The 20786-nt window shown below is 47.1% G+C and overlaps 3 protein-coding genes across 5 annotated transcripts in view; 2 read left to right on the plus strand and 1 right to left on the minus strand.

Annotated features, from left to right (window-relative positions):
• Positions 1–164: 164 nt before the first annotated feature.
• Positions 165–9909, minus strand: NUTM1 (NUT midline carcinoma family member 1). Its single transcript, XM_059181068.1, has 7 exons — positions 9786–9909; positions 7408–8098; positions 5153–5281; positions 3915–4054; positions 3126–3415; positions 2763–2879; positions 165–2405 (listed from the first exon to the last, which is right to left on the minus strand). The coding sequence occupies exons 1-7, from the start codon at positions 9799–9801 to the stop codon at positions 387–389; spliced, it is 3402 nt and encodes a 1133-aa protein (XP_059037051.1). The 5' UTR covers positions 9802–9909; the 3' UTR covers positions 165–386.
• Positions 9910–11819: 1910 nt separating this feature from the next.
• NOP10 (NOP10 ribonucleoprotein) lies at positions 11820–12660 on the plus strand. The gene is made up of 2 exons (XM_059181071.1): positions 11820–11975; positions 12275–12660. The coding sequence occupies exons 1-2, from the start codon at positions 11922–11924 to the stop codon at positions 12413–12415; spliced, it is 195 nt and encodes a 64-aa protein (XP_059037054.1). The 5' UTR covers positions 11820–11921; the 3' UTR covers positions 12416–12660.
• Positions 12661–17506: 4846 nt separating this feature from the next.
• SLC12A6 (solute carrier family 12 member 6) overlaps positions 17507–20786 on the plus strand; it is a 93152-nt gene continuing 89872 nt past the window's right edge. For 2 of the 3 annotated variants that reach the window (XM_059181072.1, XM_059181073.1), the window contains exon 1: positions 17513–18996. In XM_059181072.1, coding sequence (XP_059037055.1) covers positions 18726–18996 — 271 coding nt within the window. In that variant the 5' untranslated portion in view covers positions 17513–18725. Of the gene's footprint in view, positions 18997–20786 lie in introns of all 3 variants that reach the window. The other variant, XR_009355490.1, reaches the window with a different exon arrangement.

The following is a 20786-nucleotide window of genomic DNA, read 5'->3' on the forward strand; positions in this document are numbered from 1 at the left end:
CATGAGGGGAGGGATAAAGTGATCCTTGGGGACTTCTCAGGTCAGGAGCTCATTGGGGAGCCTGGAGTGGCATCTAGATCCCATGAATCTGGAGCACCCTCCCCCTCCTTCGCAGCACCTCACCTTGACTAGCAGCAAAGACAGGAATACTAAAGGGCACATGGCAAACATTTTCCAACAACCAGAAAATCTTTATTTTTCTTTTCCCCATACAACTTCCAAACTAGCCAGTGTGACCTCCCTTCCCACACTCGCCACTTTTGCAAACAACAAAATACCATGGGGTTGAGAACCAGTCTTTGCTGGTGTGCAGCTGGAGTGAAATCTACTCTGGGGGCCCCCACCTTTAGAGATCAGCAGGGTGGGTAGGAGGGTCCCACTGTCCCCTACTGACTACGCCGACGTTTCTTCCTTCGGCCAGTGACAAAAGTGTCACGCCGCCTTTTACGAGGCTGTGAGGCTCGAACCACTCCAAGAGCCAGGGGTTTCTCCCCAGAGATGCCAAGGTCCGCATCCTGGTAGGGCCTCTTTTCAGCAGGAGAAGGGCCTCCACTGAGAGTTCTCTTCCCAGACTTGGCAACAGGATGTGGAGATTGGCCAAGGCCTCTTGCCTCAGGAGAGAGGGAGTGGGATGCTCTCTGGGCCCCCCGCCCTCCCATCGAGGGCAGGCCTGAGGTTGGGTGAAGACTGAAGGGAGGCCCCCTTGGCGGTGACAGGCTTAGTTTAGAGGCCAAGAGGTAGGCAAAGCTGGAGAGTTCCTCATCCTCCCCTTCCTCCTCCTGCTCCTCCTCCTTCCCTTTGGCCCCGTCTGTTGAGCTGCATGTTTCACTGACAGGAGAGCTTTCTTTCAGAGTTAAGGCATCCCTGGCTCCCCATCTAGAGGAAGTGCTTCCAAGGCCCTGGTGAGGAGATGTTGATTTGGGGGTCCCATGAGCAGAAGACTCTTGATTCCCTGGTAAGGGAGCAAGGTCTTCAGGCTTGGGTAAATCAGTATCCTCCCTGTCTTCTCCTTGGAGGTCATAAGAATTAAAATTTGGTGGGTGGGTATCCTCACTGACCTCTAGCTGGAGGCCACAGGCATCTCTAATATCTAGTATGTTGGCATGTTCTCTGGTTTCCAACAGAGGAGAGATGGAATGGCTCCTGCTCCCCACTTCCAGGCTGGCCTCGGGGAAGGAGGAGATACCCTGGGTCCCCAGTACAAGGATATTGCCTTGACATGCAGGCTGAAGGGTTTCTTTGGGAACCCCCGGTGTGGGGGCACAGATACTACTTTCCAGCAAAGGGGAGCAACCTTCAGCCCACAAATCTCTGGGATCCCCTGTAGCCTCAGGGCTCTGTTCTTGATTTTCTTGATGCCTCATGGATGGGCTGTCAGCCCTCAAAGGTCCCAGCAGGCTGCAGTAGCTTATCTTCTGCAGGGCAGCTGTGCCATCTGTGCCTCCACAGGAGATGGCACTGCCCCCCCCATCCCCAGGTGCTGTGGCTTTTCCAGGACCCAGAGAAATGTTGCTTCTGGAGCCCAGTGCCTGGCAGCCTCCCTGATGCTCAGTGACACATTCCCCATCGTGGAAGTTCTCTATGACTTCCTCAATTTGTAAGGGCAACTCTAAGCCCACGGCATCCAGCTCACTGCTCAGCCAAAGTCCTGGACTGAGAGAGGCTCCATCTCCTTCCCTGTCACCAGCTGCTCTAAGGGAAAGGTTCTGGTCATAACCCTGAACCACGGGAGGACTTTTGCCATCTCCCCACATGGCAACTGAAGAACCTTTCTGGGTTACTGCTAGTGGCTCCGTCCCCTGGGGAAGCACTCCAAGACGCCCTAGCTGCTGGCTGTCCTGCTTTTCTAGCCCCTGTCCTTGCAGAGGAGCCAGCTCTTTGAGTCCCACATCCGAGCTAGGAAATGTCTCGGGCTGGGGGCCTTCCTGCCAATGAAGGGGCAGAGTTTCAGAAGTTCTGTCAGCCACGAGGGGGTGCCCGGGAGACCTAGCACCTCCCAGGTGGTCATCCTGATGTGGGCATATTTGATTTGCAACCTTCCTGGCCCCTCTTTTCTCTGTATTTAAGGACCCTTGAGTTCCCTGTGGAGCTGTAGGTTCTAGCTGTAGGTCCCAGCTGCCGGGGGAGGAGAGCACAGTGTTCCCATCTCTGTGCATCCCCCTTGGGCCATCTAGGGACCGCTCCTGCCCACCATGCACTTCTCTCACCCGTTTTCCTGGAGAAGCAGCCTTTCCAAGGCGAACAGTGCCCCCAGCCACCCGAGGCCCAGGGGAGGGCCGAAGCCGCCCACCCCCATCTTCATCCTCATCAGAAACAGAAGGACTGGAGTCTGATTGAGCTCCGCTACAGCTAGGAGGAGCCTCTACATCCTCTTCCTCCAAGGCCAGGAGTCTCTTCTGGACGAGCTAGAAGGAGAATGGACAAACACTGTTTTCTACCTGGCTGTGAGAAGCTGTGGCGGAGGGGGTGGTCAGGAGATGGCACTGGGACAGGGCAGGGAATGCAAGCAAGTGGCATAAGTCACGGCATCAAAAACAGATATCATAGCTCTTTTCTTCCGCCCTCTTGGGTCTTAATTCCATGCTTTGACCCCTTATGCTCACTCCCCTTTTCCTGTGTATCCACAATCTCTTGCCTACTTGTTCTGCACCTAAATCCCAGTCCTGAAGCTGTCTCCAGAAGTCATACCAGCCAAGACAGCATAGGGTTAGAGAAAATCACTCAAGCTTCTTACTCTGATATTTCCTGCTTCCCAGGTTTACCTGGGCAAGACTGAGTCCTTCTTCTTGCTCCAGCTCCTCAATTAAGGCCAACGGATCCCTCTGCTGTTCTGGGGACAGCAGATCTGCCAGAAACTGAGGATGAATGACAGCCTCCACCTGGGGAACAGAATAAACAGTGATCTGAGTCCTCGACAGAAAGTAACCTGTGAACAAAGAGGCTCTAGAGAAGGAGCCATGTGGCCCCCTCCCCCAACCCTCCCCCATGCATGCATGCATGCACACCCATTTCCAGTAGGAAGACAGCATAGTTCCTAACTGCCTTCGGCCAAACCCTAGGTCTTTTGTCCCCTGGAGTTTCCATCCCAGTATCTACTAGAAACCAGACACCCAGGGCCAGCCCACCTTGGAGACAAAGACCTCCTGAGAACAAAGCTCATCGATGTAGCTTAGGAGGCCTGGATCCGGATACATTGCTTCCTCCTGCTGCTGCTGCTCTTCTTCCTCTTCCTGTTTTCCATCTGCCTCCCCGATGGCCAACTGACTCCCCACCAGCCCTTCCATGATATCAGCATACTCCTTCACAGCTTCTGGTGGGACCTCCTTGGGGGCCTCAGGAACCGGAGGCCTCTGCGTTTTGCGCTGCCGCCGGCGGGGGGCCCGTGCCTTGGAGGCCGCCTTTTTGGGAATGTACACTAAGGGAAGAGATGAAAGGAGGAATTGGGGTGGCACAGGGACTGTGACTTCTGCCTCCCAGCCTTCGGTTTGTCAGGGCAGCAATCTGGGTATGCTGGAAGGATTACAAGCTAGATGAGGCCTGAAATGGGAACAGCCATCGGAGAAGATTGTGGAGCTGGAGGGTCTAAGAGAATCACTGCATAAGACATGTGGAAACCCCTGAAATTCCAAGAAGTCCTCTGATCCAGCCCCCATTTCTTAGGCAAATGAGGTATTTTGTGCCTCATGTACAGTCTGTTAGGGAGTAGTTTACTTTGCCAAGATCACAGTTTGGGACAAAGGGAACCTGAAAAGCCAGCCTCCTATGTATGTACGTCCTGTTTAGAACATCATTGCCACCCCCTGGAGGGATAGTGAGAGAGTAAGGGCAATGCTTTCCCTAGTCCATGACTGCTCTGTGCACACCTCCCTTTGAGCCTTGAACCGCAGGTTCCTGTTGCAATGAGGAAGTCTTACCTGGCTGCTGGCTAACCTCAGTGGCCGGGAGCCCTGGAGGGTCAAGTTTCAGAGGCGCTGCAGGAAGCAGGCCTTGGGACCCATTCATCAGCTGTGTGTTCTGAACCTGCATCTCCTCCTCAGCCTCAAATTCCATGAACCTGCAGAGGGTGAGGAAGGCCTGGACAATGCCGAGAAGTCCAGACACCAGGGGGAAGCTGCTCACAGACAACCCAATAACAGTTCTGGGGGAACCTCACAAGGTCACCACAGAATCCCTTATGTGCAGTCATGACTTAGGAAACTTGTTGAGAAATGAATGTTCAGCTTCTCCAGGAGAGAACCATCACTTTCACTTCTGTCTCATCCCTGATCTCACCCAGCATCATGGAGGATGTATATCAGCAATTAACACAGCCTTGTTGAAGCCAGTCAGGCCTATGCCAAAGCCTAGCTTCATCCTTCCATGGGGCCCTGCGAGGCCTCATGTGCCCCTACCTACAACCATCAAGGCTGAGGGAAATCCTAAAGCAGGGCCTGGGGTTGCAGTTCCAGGCAGTTCCCACCAGGAGGCAGTGCTGAGACCCGTGTCCTGAGACTGGGACTGGTGGCCAGGAAGAGTAATTCTGGGAGGTATGGGTTCAGAAGGGAGGAAATGGAAACTAAGTTTTGGAGGAGAGGGTTCATTTTCCCCAGAGTTACTCCTTTAACCAAGAAGACAATCGTGGATAAATGAGGAATAAAAGCCAGGAGACTACTCTGGGCATCCAGGACCTTCCCCGGACCAAGCTCTGCAAGCACCAAGCCCTCCCTGGGATAATGGGGTAAATGATTTCTGTGCCACTCTGGCCAGAAGAGGAGTGGTCTCAAGGTTGGCATCAGTAGCCACCTACTACCAGGTCAGTGAGCTAGAAAAGAATCTGCCTAGTAGGGCTTACCTCCTCTTTGCAAGGTCCCTTTAACAAGGAATTTTTACACCAATTGTGCTCCAATCTCATTCTAAGAGCTTCAATATCAAGGACCTATATAATTCAGGATCTGGAGGAAGGAGAGCTTTCAAGGTCACGGGACAGAAAACCCCTAGGGTCAAGGTGGTAGAAGCAGTGAGAATCCAGGAGACCCCTATTCTAGTCTACACCACTCCTCCTAGCATCCCTTTTAGTAAGCACCCCCACACCCGATCCAAGCCCCTTACATGCCCCCATCCATCCCATCCCTGCACAGCACCCCTCAGGGGAATGGGGGTTAGTCAGACTCACTTTTCTGCCATCTCATAAAAGATCATCCGGTCAAAGTTGCTGGTGTGCTCCCACTCCTGCACAGCCCTTGGCAGTCCCTCCTCCAGAGTCATAGTGGGCTTCAGCCGGGCCAGGGAGCGAAGCACTGGGCTAAAATCCCCATTGTGTCAGTCATGTTCTACAATGTGCCCCCCCCATGCCTCTGTCCCGACAAACACCTCAACACACACCCCTTGTCCCTCAGCAGAGCCAACTTGTCCCCTAATCCTTGTCACATCCCTTGTCATCCCTCTGGTTAGACTTCCAGACCCCCAACTTCCACCCATCTCTTATACTGGACTCTCTTCCTGCTGAAATTTTCAAATCTCACACAAAATCAGATGATTGCCTTTGTTCCCCACCTTTTGAAATCAACCACCCTTAATTCTCACGGTGCAATCCTCAACTAAACATGAGGAAGAAAGCACTCACATTATTAAATTAATGGATTCATTATAAAGTACACTTCTCCCTGTCCAAAGGCTCTTGCTTTTCAAAAAAGGCACTACCTAACCCAAATGAATCTCTTAAAGGTTTTGAGGTGTTTTTATTTGTTAGTTTTTAAGTTTTGTTTTGTTTTTTGCCTCGGGGCTACCCTTCACAGACAAATATCAATACTCTTTAAGTTCTTTATGATTCATTTTTGTCCTCTGACTTGCCAGAGTCCTCAAGCACTGTGTCTAGAAATCACCTGCTAAAGCTTGTTATAATTAAAGATTCCTGTGCCCGAGGATCTTTGGACTTCATATTTTACCAGCCTCCTGGGTTACTGTTGCAGAGAGACTGGACTGCATTTTGGAGGAGACCCTGCCTGGAGCCCCTGAGCATGGAGAACAGGAAGAAACTAGGAGTTAGAAATTCAGCCTGCTAGGCTCCCAGAGAACCAGAGCCATTTGGAGAAAGCAGGGAGCTGGTAAGGTGATCAACACCAAGGACTCTGGGGGAGGCTTTTGATTTATTCACTCCAGAGTCAGGGTAGAAAGGGAGATTCCTCTAGGAGCTCAGAGACTGGGAACACAATGTACCTGTTTTTTAAGTTAGCAAAATGTGGACATTTTCTTTACACAGAATATCAAGAGTGCAGGCAGTTGAGGGAAGCAGTGGGTCTGAATGGGAAGAAGAGAAAATTCCCCAGACTCGGCTTTAGACATAACAGACAGCCCCTGACCCCTGGGGTCCTTGGCTAAGCATCCACTCACATAGACATTCTGGCCTTTTGTGAATTCTTTTCCTCTTCTCAATTGCCTTTTTTCTAATAATAGGAATAATAATAGCAGCTGCCACTTAACGAGGCATTCTCTGTGCCAGGAACTCTGCTAAGCACTTCACAGATAATAACTCATTTCATCTCAGCAGCCCTCTGAAGTCACTATCATCATCCCCTTTCTAGATGAGAAGACTGAGGGCAAGGTAGTACATGTGGGGCCCAGAATCACCAATCTAGCAAGCAGTGGAACCTAGGCCATTGGTCACTAAGGAAGTTCTACCACCTTCCTATTTCAACGTGAACTCAGAATAAAATAGAGGGTGGTAGGGGAGGGTGGCACTTCCTTTGCCCCGCCCCCCACCATCCTCCGCTCCTGCACTTGGTCAGGGCTCAGCTGTTTGGATGGCTCAACGTGATGCCAGATGGTAATAAAATAATAATAAAATAGAATGGAAGGCCTCTGTACTTGGTGTCAGAGACCTAAGCTCCACTTACAGCCTTCTGCTTAATCACAGGAAACCTCTGGGCTTCAGTGTTCTCGTTTATCTGTGAAGATTACCTGAATATGCTTGCCTGAACTCACAGGGTTGTGAGCATCACTTGAGAGAAGACACCTGAAAGCTCGTTATAATCTGGGAAGTAGGTAAAGAAGCCTATCATCATCATCATCGTCATCATCATCATTATGCTTTTTTGTTCTCATAGCCTTGATAGCACCCTGATGACCTGCCCTCAAGTATTCCTAAATAGCCTAACTTCCTGTCCAGCCCAAAGTCCTCCTTGTTTAAAAGTGCTAGGCTGGGGCACCTGGGTGGCTCAGTGGGTTAAAGCCTCTGCCTTCGGCTCAGGTCATGATCCCAGGGTCCTGGGATCGAGCCCTGCATCGGGCACTCTGCTCGGCAGGGAGCCTGCTTCGCCCTCTCTCTTTGCCTGCCTCTCTGCCTATTTGTGACCTCTGTCTATCAAATAAATAACAAATAAAATTTAAAAAAAAGTGCTAGGATAATTAACCTCAGATCTCCCCACTTACATAAGAAAGCAGGAAAGGGCTTCTGCATCAGGACTTTGAGACAAGTGCCTCCGAGCCAAGGCTTTGTAGCGCTGCCAGCGTCGGAAGTTTTCATAGACACCTTTGGAGGTGTAGGAGAGGTCGCCCAGGGCGGGCTTAGATTGGGCAGCCAATGGACTTCCTTCTCCGGTTGCCCCATGTAGCCCTGGCCAAGCCTTTTCCAGGGGCACAATGGGGGCCATTTGGGCAGCTGGTGGTAGAGCCTGAGCAGGAAGTCCCTCCTGGCTCATCCCAATGGCCTTAGTGGGCAGAAGGGTCTTCATGTTAGAAGTTGTCATGAATCGAGGGGGAGGACCCTCAGGAGCCCCACAGGGAGGGCCTGAGGCAATCCAATTGAGGGCTGGCTGAGTAAGGATGAAGTTCTGAGTTTGAGAGGGCTCAGCTGGCCCCCCTTCTGTCTTGACTTTGACAATGACTCCAGCCCCAGTGGGGCCAGGGCCCCCATCCCCTGTCACCAGCAATGGGCTGGGGAGAGTGGAGAGCACCAGAGGGTTTCCTGGAGAGAATGTTGAAGGCATGGGAGGCTGCAGAGGCGGCTCCCAGGGTGGCTGGTCTGGTGGGCCAGGAGCAGACTGGGGAAAGGGAAGTGCAGTGAAAGGAGACAGGGCCGCACCAGCTTTCATGGTCATGTCCGGTCCCGACAGTGGAGATGCTGTTGAGACGAAGAAAAAGAGAGAATGGACTAGAAGAAAAGGAGGTCAGAGATTAGGTCATTGGAGTTCCTTAGTCCCTGGACAATCAGAGCATTGATTCTCAACAGGTGAGGGAGGAATAAGGATAGGGGAAACTGCATAGTTTGCAAGTGTCTCCCCAAGTGATTTTGATGTCCCGTACTCCTAGGTGAGAATTATTGCCCTAGAGAAGCTGCAAGGACCGTTGGGCCCATGAGCTCATACTTCCTAACACACGGCAGCCAACACCCTCTTATAAGTACCTCCCTTATTCCCACCCACTCCAAACATGTTCAAACCACCTGAACTCTGCCTCCAGCTGCTCTGTGGTCCCAGCCATGCACCAATCTCTGTCCCAAGTGCTGTCCCCTGGAGAGCATGTGTAGATTAGATATTTGGTTTCCCGAAATTTTGTTATGTAACAGCCAGGAATGACTAAGAGATAGGACCAGGAAGTGGGTGAGGGAAGGTTTGGCCAAGAAGGGAGGTTTCCAGAGCTCTGAGTAGTAAAATTTGGTGGATTTGGTGGTGTAGACTGTCTGTGGTCCTTCTGCTTGGAAGCACTAATAACAGAAATTTAGGGTGTACTATGAACAAGGTACAATGAAGTCTGAAACACAGTACCTGCTGAGAAGGAGCTATGTGGACTCTAGGCCAAAAATCCATGGATAAATACATAAAATGTGTACTTAATCAGGACATGTGTCTCAGGATTTCCAATTATAATAGTAGATCATTTGCCCAATTTCACACAAGTCTCCTCCCCATCTAATAAAGAATATTCCCCCAGCAAACTAACAACACTCAGCTTCCACTTCCTGACCATGAAGGAGACATGGACTATGACCAAACTCATCACCTCAACCACAAAGCAGAGGGCCAGGAGGATTCTGCGAAGTGAAATGGGTCTGAAGGCCTGAGTTCCACAAAAGGTAGAAAAACTGAGAGCATTTAAGGGAAGCCCCAGCTCTCATTCCGGTTGGATAACTCCAACTTCCTGGGAAATCAAGGAAAACTGCTCTCGAAACTGGAAAAGAAGCCATCTCTGGAGCAAAAAGGAGCCATGAGGCTCTGAGCAGAGGTACTTCCAGTACCTTCCAGGGTAGCTTTTAGGAAGATATTTCTCCACAGGCTAGGCAACAGAAACCCAGTAGAGTCGTTTTCCAGCAAAGGTCTCCACCTACCCAACTCGATAAGGTTGAGAGTGACTGCAGCTCAGCTCTCTCAGGATATAATTCTAGAGCAGGCTCCAACTGCCTACACAAGACACCGGAATTTGGACCTTCCCCTTGAACCCTCTCTGTGCTGCTTATACCACACACACACACACACACACACACACCCCTGCCCATGCCCCACAAACACATGTTGAGGGGAATCCTTCTTCCAGAGAAACAAGTTGCTAACTGCCATCCCTTTTCTATACCCAGCACTTTCCTCTGAAGGGCTTTCATCTGCTTCCCAGGAAGCCCTCTTCATCCCCTAGCCCTGGTGTTAATGGCACAATCTCCTTCCCCAGCCTCCCCAAGTCTCATGACTTTGCTGGAGTCTAGTGCTCTTACATCTGTCTAGGTCAGCCCCAAAAGCTGGTCCCCAGGGAAAGTCAAATCTGAATCCCTAAGGATGTGAGCAAGTAGTCAGGACCTTCCCCACCACTTGCAGACTTACCTCCATCTGAAGCCATCCTCTCAGATTCGGACACTAACCGTGGCTGTCGGGAAGCTTCCAGAATGAGACAGTCTGGTCCAGGACCCAGAGAGCGACCTGGCCCCAGCAGATACACAGGGATCCAAGGAAGGGAAGATAAAGATCAGATCAAAACAGAACTAGAATCTAGGACTCAAGACATTCTGCAGAGGGGGAGGGGAGGAGAGCAGGGGCAGAGATAGAGAGAGATGCCAGAGAGCTCTGGTAAGTAAGCAGTAACCAGGAATTCCCTCCAAACCAGAGTATGGCAACACAACTGTTCTGTGTCTTTTTTAGGGCAGTTTGTAAATTCTTTCTGATTCCCAACATTATAGTTTTATATCTCGATTACTTATACATTTCTTCACCAATATATATACAGTTTTATCCCCTTCAATCCCACTCAGTTCTGTAACTGACTTCCTATTAATCGAAGGTTGTGACAGACCCTTGGCTTAATTCAATATTGGCTCTGTTTTCCAAACCAAATTCAAAGTACCTAATCTGTGCACTTAAGGATCAAAGAAACAATATTTGAAAGTCGGATTGTCTCAGAAAATCAGGGTTTATATTTGGCCGTATGCATATCATTTCCTTAGAAAGTTGTCTTGCTGGGGCATCTGGGTGGCTCAATCTGTTAAGCAGCAGCGGCTGCCTTCAGCTAGGGTTATGATCTCAGGGATCCAGCTCAGCAGGGGGCCCTGTTTCTCTCTTTCTCTATCTCTCCCTTTTCCTGGTGCTCCCCCTGCTTGTGCTCTCTCACTCACTTTCTCTCAAATAAATAAAATCTAAAAAAAAAAAAAAAAAAAAAAAAAAAAAAGCTGCCCTGCCATCTCAAATAGTCCACTTCCATGAGCTCTGCAGTTCACGGAAAGTTCAGCTTACCCTTGGCTGAAAAGCACCGCTCTATCAAAAACTGCCACTCGGCCCCAAATTCCAAAACCAAAAAGGCCTTCCTTGTGTTAAATTACTTTGTTGTTTAAAATTTTTGTTAAATAATTTTAGTTTTTGAAATGGCAAATACATTAACCTGGTTCAAAAGTCAAACTACGCAAAATGGACTATTCAGCCAGGGTCCTTCCCACTCCTTTCCTCTGGAACTGATTTCTCTTTCTCTCTTTTCTTTCTTTTTGGAACCAATTTCTTTATCACAGAGGAAACCAATAGTATGTTTCTTGTGAATCCTTGCAGAGATATTTTATGCAGCTACAAGTAAATACAGACTATATACTTTAAAAAAAGAAAAACGCTTTCAGGCTTTTCTTGGTTATAAAATTAACGTATGTTCCATTGTTTTTGCCATCGTAAATAATACTGCAAAGATCGTCTTTGTAATATCTGGGTTCCAATTGTCATTTTTTAAAACCCAGAGTTCTATAAAGAGAATTTCTACGTTCTTTAAAAAATTCGAAATAACCCTAGGAAGTGCATCATATTATGCTATTATTAGCTACTCACCACTATAAGAAAGAGCGCTGGATTTGTGATAAAGAGACCTGAGTTTAAATCTTGGTTCGACCACTAAAATATACTTCACCAGTTTCATAAAATAACTTTACGCTCTCTTCGCTGTACCTGATATTGAATACCCATCATGCACTCTTTACCGCCAATACTTTGAAATAGGACGGGGAAACTGGATGTAAAAGAGGGGAGGGAAGAAAATTTTCTTCTTTATGTCATAAGGTAAAGGGGCTCTGAATCCTGGAGCCTTTGTTTCTTCAGGCACTAGAAATACACTGCCTGTGAAATGGGTGTGCATCTCGAGATAAAGATAGGATTCTATTCATCAATGTTCAACTCATATCCATTCCTACCCCCCTCTAACTCCTAGCAGTGTTTTGCACACAGTGGGTACACTCCACGTGTCTCCCAACGCCTGCAAAGTTGCAACTGGAAGCCAACGCCTTGCAAGGTTGCAACTGGGTTGCAACTGGGCCAAATCCTGCACTAGTTCGCCCCCTCTTGGCCCACTGGAGCGAGGCCTAAATGGACTACATTTCCCGGCAGGCCGTGAGATAGACTTCCGGCTCTACCGGAAGGAACTTGGCCGACACGTGAGACCATCAGTTGGAAAGAGCTGCAGACGAAATTGGAACATCTCGTCTCGGCGTTGTCATGTTTCTCCAGTATTATCTCAACGAGCAGGGAGACCGAGTCTATACGCTGAAGGTGAGAGGGGAAAAAAATGGGTAGTAAGTGGTCATGGCGGGAAGCGGAGGTGGGAGGAGCGGTTGAGACCCGCTACCTAATTGCGTAGGTGGGTAGGGGGGAATTAGAAAGCCCGGAAGCCACGAGTGGTGGAGGGAGTGTATGACTTGTTGATCTAATCGTCGCGTCTCCTGTCTTCCCGCTTGCTTTTTTTCGCGCAGCCTTTCCCCATCCCAGCTTCTGTCTCTTACGACGCCAGGGATGGGAGTTTTCCCACCACTCCTGTACTGAAATTATGTCTCTCATTCTTCCTTGAGCAGAAGCTTGACCCTATGGGACAACAGACCTGCTCGGCGCATCCTGCTCGGTTCTCCCCGGATGACAAATACTCTCGACACCGAATCACCGTCAAGAAACGCTTCAAGGTGCTCATGACCCAGCAACCGCGCCCTGTCCTCTGAGGGTCCCTTAAACTTCATGTCTCTTCTGCTACCCCTCAGAGACTTTCTGAAACCAAGCTCTTCAAACTGTGAGCCTTGAAGCCTTCTTACCACCCTTGCTGTTTGGAATCTGGTTTCGTCGTTTTCCTTGATCGTGCTTGTGCAGAGCAGTCATGGTAGCCTCCCTCTTAGGGGAACAAGTTTGAATTTTCTTTCCCTATTTTGAATCACTGCTAGGTTATTAAAATGATTTGAAAAAGCTCTTATTTTTGTATGTTTGTATTATTTTGTATGTTGTGTGTTGTATGTTGTATGTTTTGTATGTTGGGGAAAAAAGGAGGGGTTTAAAAACAAAAGAGGGAGATGAGAAAGAAGAGCTCCCCAGGGTTACAAGACCACTTGGAAGAACTTAAGTCACTGCTGATCAGTAGTGCGCGATAGGGTGTTGGGGAACTGAAAGAATGGTTGAGACTCTTCCACAACTGTCAGGATTCCATGAAAAATACCCTTGTTCTCGTTTAAGTAAGTTCTTGCCCCCTTGAAATGATGTTTTGACTCAAAATGGAGGAGTTGCTTGAAAAATAATAGCAGCTATATTGTAGAGGGAATGTAGTGAATTGGAAGTTAGGAGACCAGGATTTTCCCTTCTGCATAACTGAGAAAGTAAAATTAACCAGTTTAGTCTCATTTTTCTCATAATTTCTAAGCCTTCTTCCAGCTTTAAATTTGATAGGGTTCAGTGGTGGGTCTCTATCAATATCTGTCTACACTGTGTGGCAGATAGAACCGTTGTTAATACAAATGCCTTGATACATCATTTATGCCCCTCCTGAAAATATTCCCAGGTATTTAGTTCTCTCCATCAAGAAATTGTTTTCTCACATACACTTAACTTTATATTCTCCTTGGCAGCCAGCTGCTTTGTGGAAGGCCACATGGATCTTAATTTAGAAGATGAGGTATGAGAGATTCAAGCAGGGATTTTGCTGTTTTTTGTTTTTTTTTTTTTTTAAGCTACTGTTGGGGTTAATTAAAAAACAAAAAAACCCTCGGAGATTTCTTAGGACAATTCATAGCAGAGGAATGATGAGGCAAAATACTGTATATGAGCTTTCAAGAAATGCTAACTTTGTCCTTTCTTTGCTAAGATAATAAACTCATTAGTTTCCAGTCTTCCCATTTGTGACTTTTGACATTGGATTTGAATGTCTGCCTAGTGCCACTGATTAAAAAATTGCTGTATGGAGATTGTGTTCTAATTACACAATCTTTTTCTACTCTGTCAAGAGTCTAGGCTCTAGAAACAGATGTAACTTAAATTGGCATAAATTTGATTTATCAGCACAGGTCCTGGAAGGGGATAGATACATTTCTGTTGGACTCTGATGTCTGAGTATCTCAGCAGAAAAATTGAGGATAGTTGCTGACTGCTGGGGAAAAAAAAAAAAAACCTCTTGACTTGGGTAATAGAAGACAGATGATTTTTGAATCACTTAACTTATGGCAATGGTAAAATGAGAAAATTTGTTTCCTGTCAAGCAATTTTTAATTTCTTAGCCTGTTCACTTAACAGGGATTATAAAGTGTTACTTATTAAGGGGATAATGAGGGAAGAAATGTTAATTTTGCAATAACTAGAAAAAGGATCTGCTATGTAAACTTCTTAAACACTAAAATCTGTAAATGAACTCTTTTAGTAATGTTTTGTAATAATGACTGTAACTTTGTCTTTATAAGTAACCCACTAGCTGCACTCACTCCCTCAAAAAAGGATTATTGTTTCATGCTACATGCTGTGTAAACTGAAAAGACTTTGATCTGGAAATAGTCCTAATTGAAATAGAGGAGAAAAGGTGGACTTTTCCCTTAAAAGATTCTTGGGATATTAATATCTTCTAAGCTATGCTCAGAAACAGGAGAAGAATTTTAAGAGGTATAGTATATTGGTATTAGGTAGTATATGGAAATGAATGAAAATACATTGTGGTATGAAACAAATTGGATTTTGCAGAAATTCACCATTTCTTTATAAATATGAGAAAGTCTGTGAGAGCAACGGGGCCTGGCCAAGCCCAGCAAAGTCAGATGTGGAAAGCACAGGAGCCTATGCCACCTGGAACTGGCCTGGGTCCTGTATGCCCATGAGTCAGGTGCTCCATCACCTCCTAAACATGCATCCTGATTTATCTTCACACTTGCACATTGAAGAATGTAATGCCTTGATAAACTTGCTTAAGGAATGCCACGAACACCACAGCATTCTGAAAAAAATTTTTAAAGATTTTATTTAGTTATTTGAGAGAGAGAGCACAAGCAGAGGGAGGGGCAGGTAGAAGGAAAGGGAGAAGAAGGCTCCCTTGCTGAGTAAAGGGCTCAATCCTAGGACCCTGGGATCATGACCTGAGCTAAAGGCAAATGTTTAACTGACTGAGCCACCCACTTGCCCTGGCATTCTGAAAATTTTTAGTCATTACAGTGGCCTTAGTCAGTAGATGAGAAAATGCTTGAAGAATGAGTACGTGGAAAAGAAGACCAAGAGCAGGGAGCAGTACAATGCAATGTGGAAAAGACTTCTTAATCCCACGGAGGAATCTGAAAAATAAATTACAGACACATCTCATTAAAAAAAGGGGAAGTCTGAGATTGGAATGACCAACAGTCCTGCCTGAGAAAAACAGTAGTAGCTCAGGAAGTGAATTTCTTGCTGCCTCAGGAAAGCTCTAAGCTGGAATTGTTAATCAGAGGCTTTAAAGAGAAAAAAAACTTTAAGGGGCTTTACATTTTAGCTTATTTTTTAAAAAGATTTTATTTATTTGAGACAGATAGAGATAGTGAGAGAGACCATAAGTTGGGAGGAGAGGGAGCAGCAGGCTCTCTGCTCAGCACAGTGCCTGAAACGGCTCTGTCCCAGGATCCTGGGATGACCTGAGCCGAAGAGAGGTGCTTAACCAAATGAGCCATCCAGGTGCCCCACGAGGTTTCCCATTTCAATTGGAAATTTCTCATTTTGTTACCTGCATCTTTCTTTCTTTTTCTTTTTTTTTTTTTTAAGGTTTTATTTATTCATTTGACAGAGACAGAGACATCACAAGTAGGCAGAGAGGGGGAAGCAGGCTCCCTGCTGAGCAGAGAGCCTGATGTGGGACTCCATCCCAGGACCCTGGGATCTTGACCTGAGCCGAAGGCAGAGGCTTTAACCTACTGAGCCACCCAGGTACCCTAAGAAGTTTTTATTACTGGATCTTTTTAACCACGTTTTGGATTTTATGTGTCATTTGATAAAAGAGAATTTCCTGACTCAGGTTTTCAATACAGTTCTGACCTATTGCTAAGGATGACATTTAAACATTTCCACTTGTGAGGGGTAAGGACCCAGGCAAAGCTAGGGCACAGATTGTTAAATTTAAATGTCTCGATCAAAGCTATAGGAAATAACTTTCAAACAAAACATTGATGAGTCAAATTTATTGAACACTTGAAATAAACATGCTAAGAAAAATATTCTGGTGACAGTGGAGTAAAAAAAGTATTTCACTGTTTTCTCCAGGTCTAAAATAAAGGACATTTTCTTTAATTGAATCTTCAGTCTAACTAGAAGGTGAAAATACCATTTTTCTCCAGCCTCATTGAGATATAATTGACCAAATTGTATATATTTAAGGTGTATAACATGATGAGCTGATATATGCATACATAGCAAAAGACATTTTAAGGACAGGGAAAAGAAATTTAGCACAAAATGTATATAATTGAGAATACACCTTAAAAATTTCAGTTGGGGGGGGGGGCCTGGGTGGCTCGGTGGGTTGAGCCTCTGCCTTCAGCTAGGTCATGATCTCGGGGTCCTGGGATGGAGCCCCGCATCAGGCTCTCTGCTCAGCGGGGAGCCTGCGTGTGTGTCTCTCTCTCTCCCCGGCCTGCCTCTCTGCCTACTTGTGATCTCTCTGTCAAATGGATAAATAAAATCTTTAAAAAAAAATTTCATTTGGTGTCATAGCTACGCATATGGTATGGGAGGTTTGTGATTTTTTTTAAAATATTTTATTTATTTGTTTGACAGACAGAGATCACAGGTAGGCAGAGAGGCAGGCAGAGAGAGAGGAAGGGAAGCAGGCTCGCTGCTGAGTAGAGAGCCAGACGCGGGGCTCGATCCCAGGACCCCAGGACCATGACCTGAGCCGAAGGCAGAGGCTTTAACCCACTGAGCCACCCAGGCGTCCCGAGGTTTGTGATTTTTAAAGAAATTATGGGGCGCCTGGGTGGCTCAGTGGGCTAAGCCGCTGCCTTCGGCTCAGGTCATGATCTCAGGGTCCTGGGATCGAGTTCCGCATCGGGCTCTCTGCTCGGCAGGGAGCCTGCTTCCTCCTCTCTCTCTCTCTGCCTGCCTCTCTGCCTACTTGTGATCTCTCTCTCTGTTAAATAAATAAAATCTTTAAAAAAAAAATTATGAACGGGGGGCGCCTGGGTGGCTCAGTGGGTTGAAGCCTCTGCCTTCGGCTCCGGTCGTGGTCCCAGGGTCCTGGGATCGAGCCCCGCATTGGGCTCTCTGCTCAGCGAGGAGCCTGCTTCCTCCTCTCTCTCTGCCTGCCTCTCTGCCTACTGATGATCTCTGTCTGTCAAATAAATAAATAAAATCTTAAAAAAAAAAAAAGAAAGAAAGAAAGAAAGAAAAGAAATTATGAACGGAATTTTCCGAGACGCTTTTGAGATGGTTTTGGGGACTCGGAGGGCAAGGGGCATGTGTGCTCCCCGAATGCTTCCAGAGTGAGTTTGTGCAACACAGCGTGACCCAGAAAGAAAATGGTCTGTTTTCTCCAGTGCACGCAGCTCAGACCCCAACACTTAACTACAATACCCATCTTCCTCCGGGCCTCGCACATTTTGCTCCTCTCGTCTCGCCGCGACGGGCAGCGCATGCGCGCAGCCCTTTACGTCCCCTTGCAGACTGCAGAGCCTGGGCGGGGCTCCTCGGCGCTCCCGGGACGGTACCGCCCTCCGACCGCTCCCCCGGGCTTTTCTTCGGACCGTTAACCTCGAATGAGGAACGAGCTGGGAGGGGAGGGAGGGGCTGCGGCGGGGCTGGCACAGCCCGCCGGGCCCGGGGCCGGGGGCGGCGAGGTCACGTAACGGCTGCTCTGGCGTCGGCCCGGGGAGGGGGCGCCCTCCCCGGCAGCCGGAGCCTTCCTCCGCGCGCCGCGGCTGCGAAACAGTTACCGGCTCGTAAACAACAGCTGCGCGCGCACCCGCATCAGCTGGCGCCGGGATCCCGCACCTGCGACCTCCTCCTCCCTTCATCTCCGCCGCCCCTTCCTGCTCAGCCCCGGCCAGCCTGCGAGGCCATCTCCTCTCTTGCTAGGACCCGAAGGAAGAACGGCGAGGGGCTGACCTGCGCCGCGGCCCTGGTGGGGGAGAAAGCGTCCTCCGGCAAGCGTCCTGTCACACGCAGGAGAAACCCGGCGAGCCGACCGTGGGCTCGATGGACTAGCAACGACCTGCCACGACCCTGAACTGCAGTCCGAGGGGTCTTTATCCGCTCGCTATCCATCTCCTCCCAGATCCCAGAGACCGTTCCGCCAGAAGAGCGGGTGGGCCACCCCCGCAGATCTCTTGGAGACGGGAATCCGCTCTGCCCCTGCACCCTCTCCTCGCCCTTTTCATTCTCCTCTATCCGGTAGTGTGGGGTATTTTCCCGTTATGCATGCGCATCCCTCCCACCAGACCCAAGCGGATTATTGGCCTCCAAAACATCGGGTGGCTCTACACACACTTCCCAGCCAGACCTGTGGGGTATTCACCTGATACACAACAGGTGGCCGGGTGTACACCGTTTCGCAATCTGATCTGTGCTATATTCGCCTGATAAGGGTGGGCCTGCGCGCTCTTTGCTCATCTAGAACCGTGGGACATTTACCAGATAAAAGACTTAACTACCTCGGCGGAAACCTGGGGGTCGAGGGGAGAAAGCCTGCACCTTCTCTGACACCATGGCACTGAGCCCGCAGTCCTGGGCCAGGAGAGACATCTAGATAACTCTTCTTTCCGAAGGAACGAAGTTCCACGGGACTGGCATCGTTTCGTCTTTTTTTTTTTTTTTTTCCCCCTTAAATATTTACTGCTAGTGCACTTTCCAGCATAGTCTGTCCGAATTCTGGGTTAGAAGGATTCTTATTTGGGACTTTTTTTGATGGGTAAATCAAGGTTATTGAGGGTTTGTTTTTGGTTTTTGTAAGTTGTCTTTTTTATCTTTGCGATCAATAAAGTAGCTAGTGTAGGAGGAAGAATTTTGCAGGGTTTTCCTTTTTTCTTTGTTCTTATAAAGGAGAAGAAAATAATGCATCCTCCAGAAACCACCACCAAGATGGCTTCAGTTCGGTTCATGGTGACACCAACGAAGATCGATGACATTCCAGGTTTGTCAGATACCAGCCCGGACCTCAGCTCCCGATCCAGTTCCCGAGTAAGATTTAGCTCACGGGAAAGTGTGCCTGAAACAAGCCGTAGTGAGCCTATGAGTGAGATGTCTGGAGCCACCACTTCACTAGCAACTGTTGCGCTGGATCCAGCTAGTGACCGGACTTCTAACCCCCAGGATGTTACTGAGGGTAAGTGGAGACACAGATGACAGGATACGTTGATTACTGGCTTATATATCTAGTTGATTGCCTATTGGGAAATTACTTTTCCATTATACAGTAATCATCAGGAACGAGGAACCTTTATTTGAGGTGCTTAGGAACCCTTTGGAATAATGGTTAGCACAATAACTGTCTGCAATAGTACTTTGGCATGTGGGAAGGAAAGTAGATTTATATTTTGACTTCTTCATTTTTGCCTCGTTGGAATTGAGATGGGTGGTTTGGGTTAAAGATGAATATCGAAGAATTTAGTAGTTTTCTGCACAACGAATCCTAAATTGTGAAAATTTAGTGGAGAGTTAGCTCTGGGGCTCTATTACAGTCTGCTTTTAAGGCTAGTTACTAGCAATAGTTATTGATTGTAGCTTAGTTATTGGCTTTCCTACAAAGACTTCAGTTATTGTATCACAAAATTCTTTCTTAAAAAATGCATTTTTTACAGACAGGGGTTTAAGAAGCTAAGCTCAGGGTAAGGCTGGTGGATCTATTGTGCTGTCCTGTCAAATGGAGAAATTCTAAAGAGGCTTTTAGGGTCTGAGTCCCATATAATTTTTTAAAGAGGCTTTTAAGGCCTGATTTCTTTTCTTTCTTTCTTTTTTTTTTTTTTTTTTTTTTAAGATTTTTAAAATTTATTTGACAGGGAGAGAGGGAGCACAAGCAGCGGAAGTGGGAGAGGGAGAAACAGGCTTCCCGCTGAGCAGGAAGCCTGATGTGGGGCTTGATCCCAGGACCCTGGGATCATGACCCGAGATGCTTAATGACTGAGCCACCTAGGCGCCCCTAAGGCCTGATTTTTACATAATTCTTTCACTTTGCACTTTAAATGGGGTGTACTGAGTCTGTAGTCAGGAAGTAGTAGTAATAAGCCACTTCTGACTTCACCACTGCAGAAATTTAGCTGCCTAAACTAATTTGTGTTAGCAGGTTTGGAAGTTTTTACTGTATTTAGTGGGAAGAGGTGATGCAAGAAAGGGAGGAGATAAGAAAAGGTCATAACATTTTTCAGACTGTGGGGTAGAGAAGTTTGAGAATTGCTGAACTGCTTTATATGTTTAGTTTTGTGTTAAATTCTGACATAGATATGTCAAGTAATGAGAGTTTCTCTTAAGAATCTTAAAGACTCTTAAAATGGTATTCTACCCGAATTTGAAAACCATAGCTTCAGCTACTGACTTGACATTTTCCGGTGTCAGGAAATACTGTTCCTCTTAACCTAAAGGGTGCAGGAAACCAGAATGATTTTAGTTCCTTATTTCGGTTTGTGTTTTTGAGTGTTTGGAAACAAGGTAGATTTGGTAAAGTTTGTAGTCCTCGAATTCACTTATCCATGACTGATTTATTTTATGGAGATATGGACTTAACTATTTACAACTTCTTGACAATGTACTGTGGTATTAAAATTACTTTATGGAATAAAAATGACTTATCGATTTCTCTTCCTCCAAATTCTAAATTGTAGTTTTAGTTTTTATCCATTGTACTATATTTAGGTTGTAATATATATGCCAGGTAAAGATATAGCAGTGTTAAAATTTTTTTTTATTGCTGTAATTGTCATTAGACAATTTATAGCTAAATGTTACACTTGTGACTTATATGTTATAGAATTGTACTTTTATTCTGTTTAAAAAGTGGACTTCAGTAATGTGTTATTCTTGTGGAACAGGATCCTGATTCAGGCTGCTGTCCTTATCTTATTTACAAGCATTCTTTACAGTATAGAGTGGTGTCATTTTACATGGTAAGGGTAAAACTGG

This window comes from Mustela lutreola, chromosome 7 (assembly GCF_030435805.1).
Source record: "Mustela lutreola isolate mMusLut2 chromosome 7, mMusLut2.pri, whole genome shotgun sequence".
Lineage (NCBI taxonomy): Eukaryota > Metazoa > Chordata > Mammalia > Carnivora > Mustelidae > Mustela > Mustela lutreola.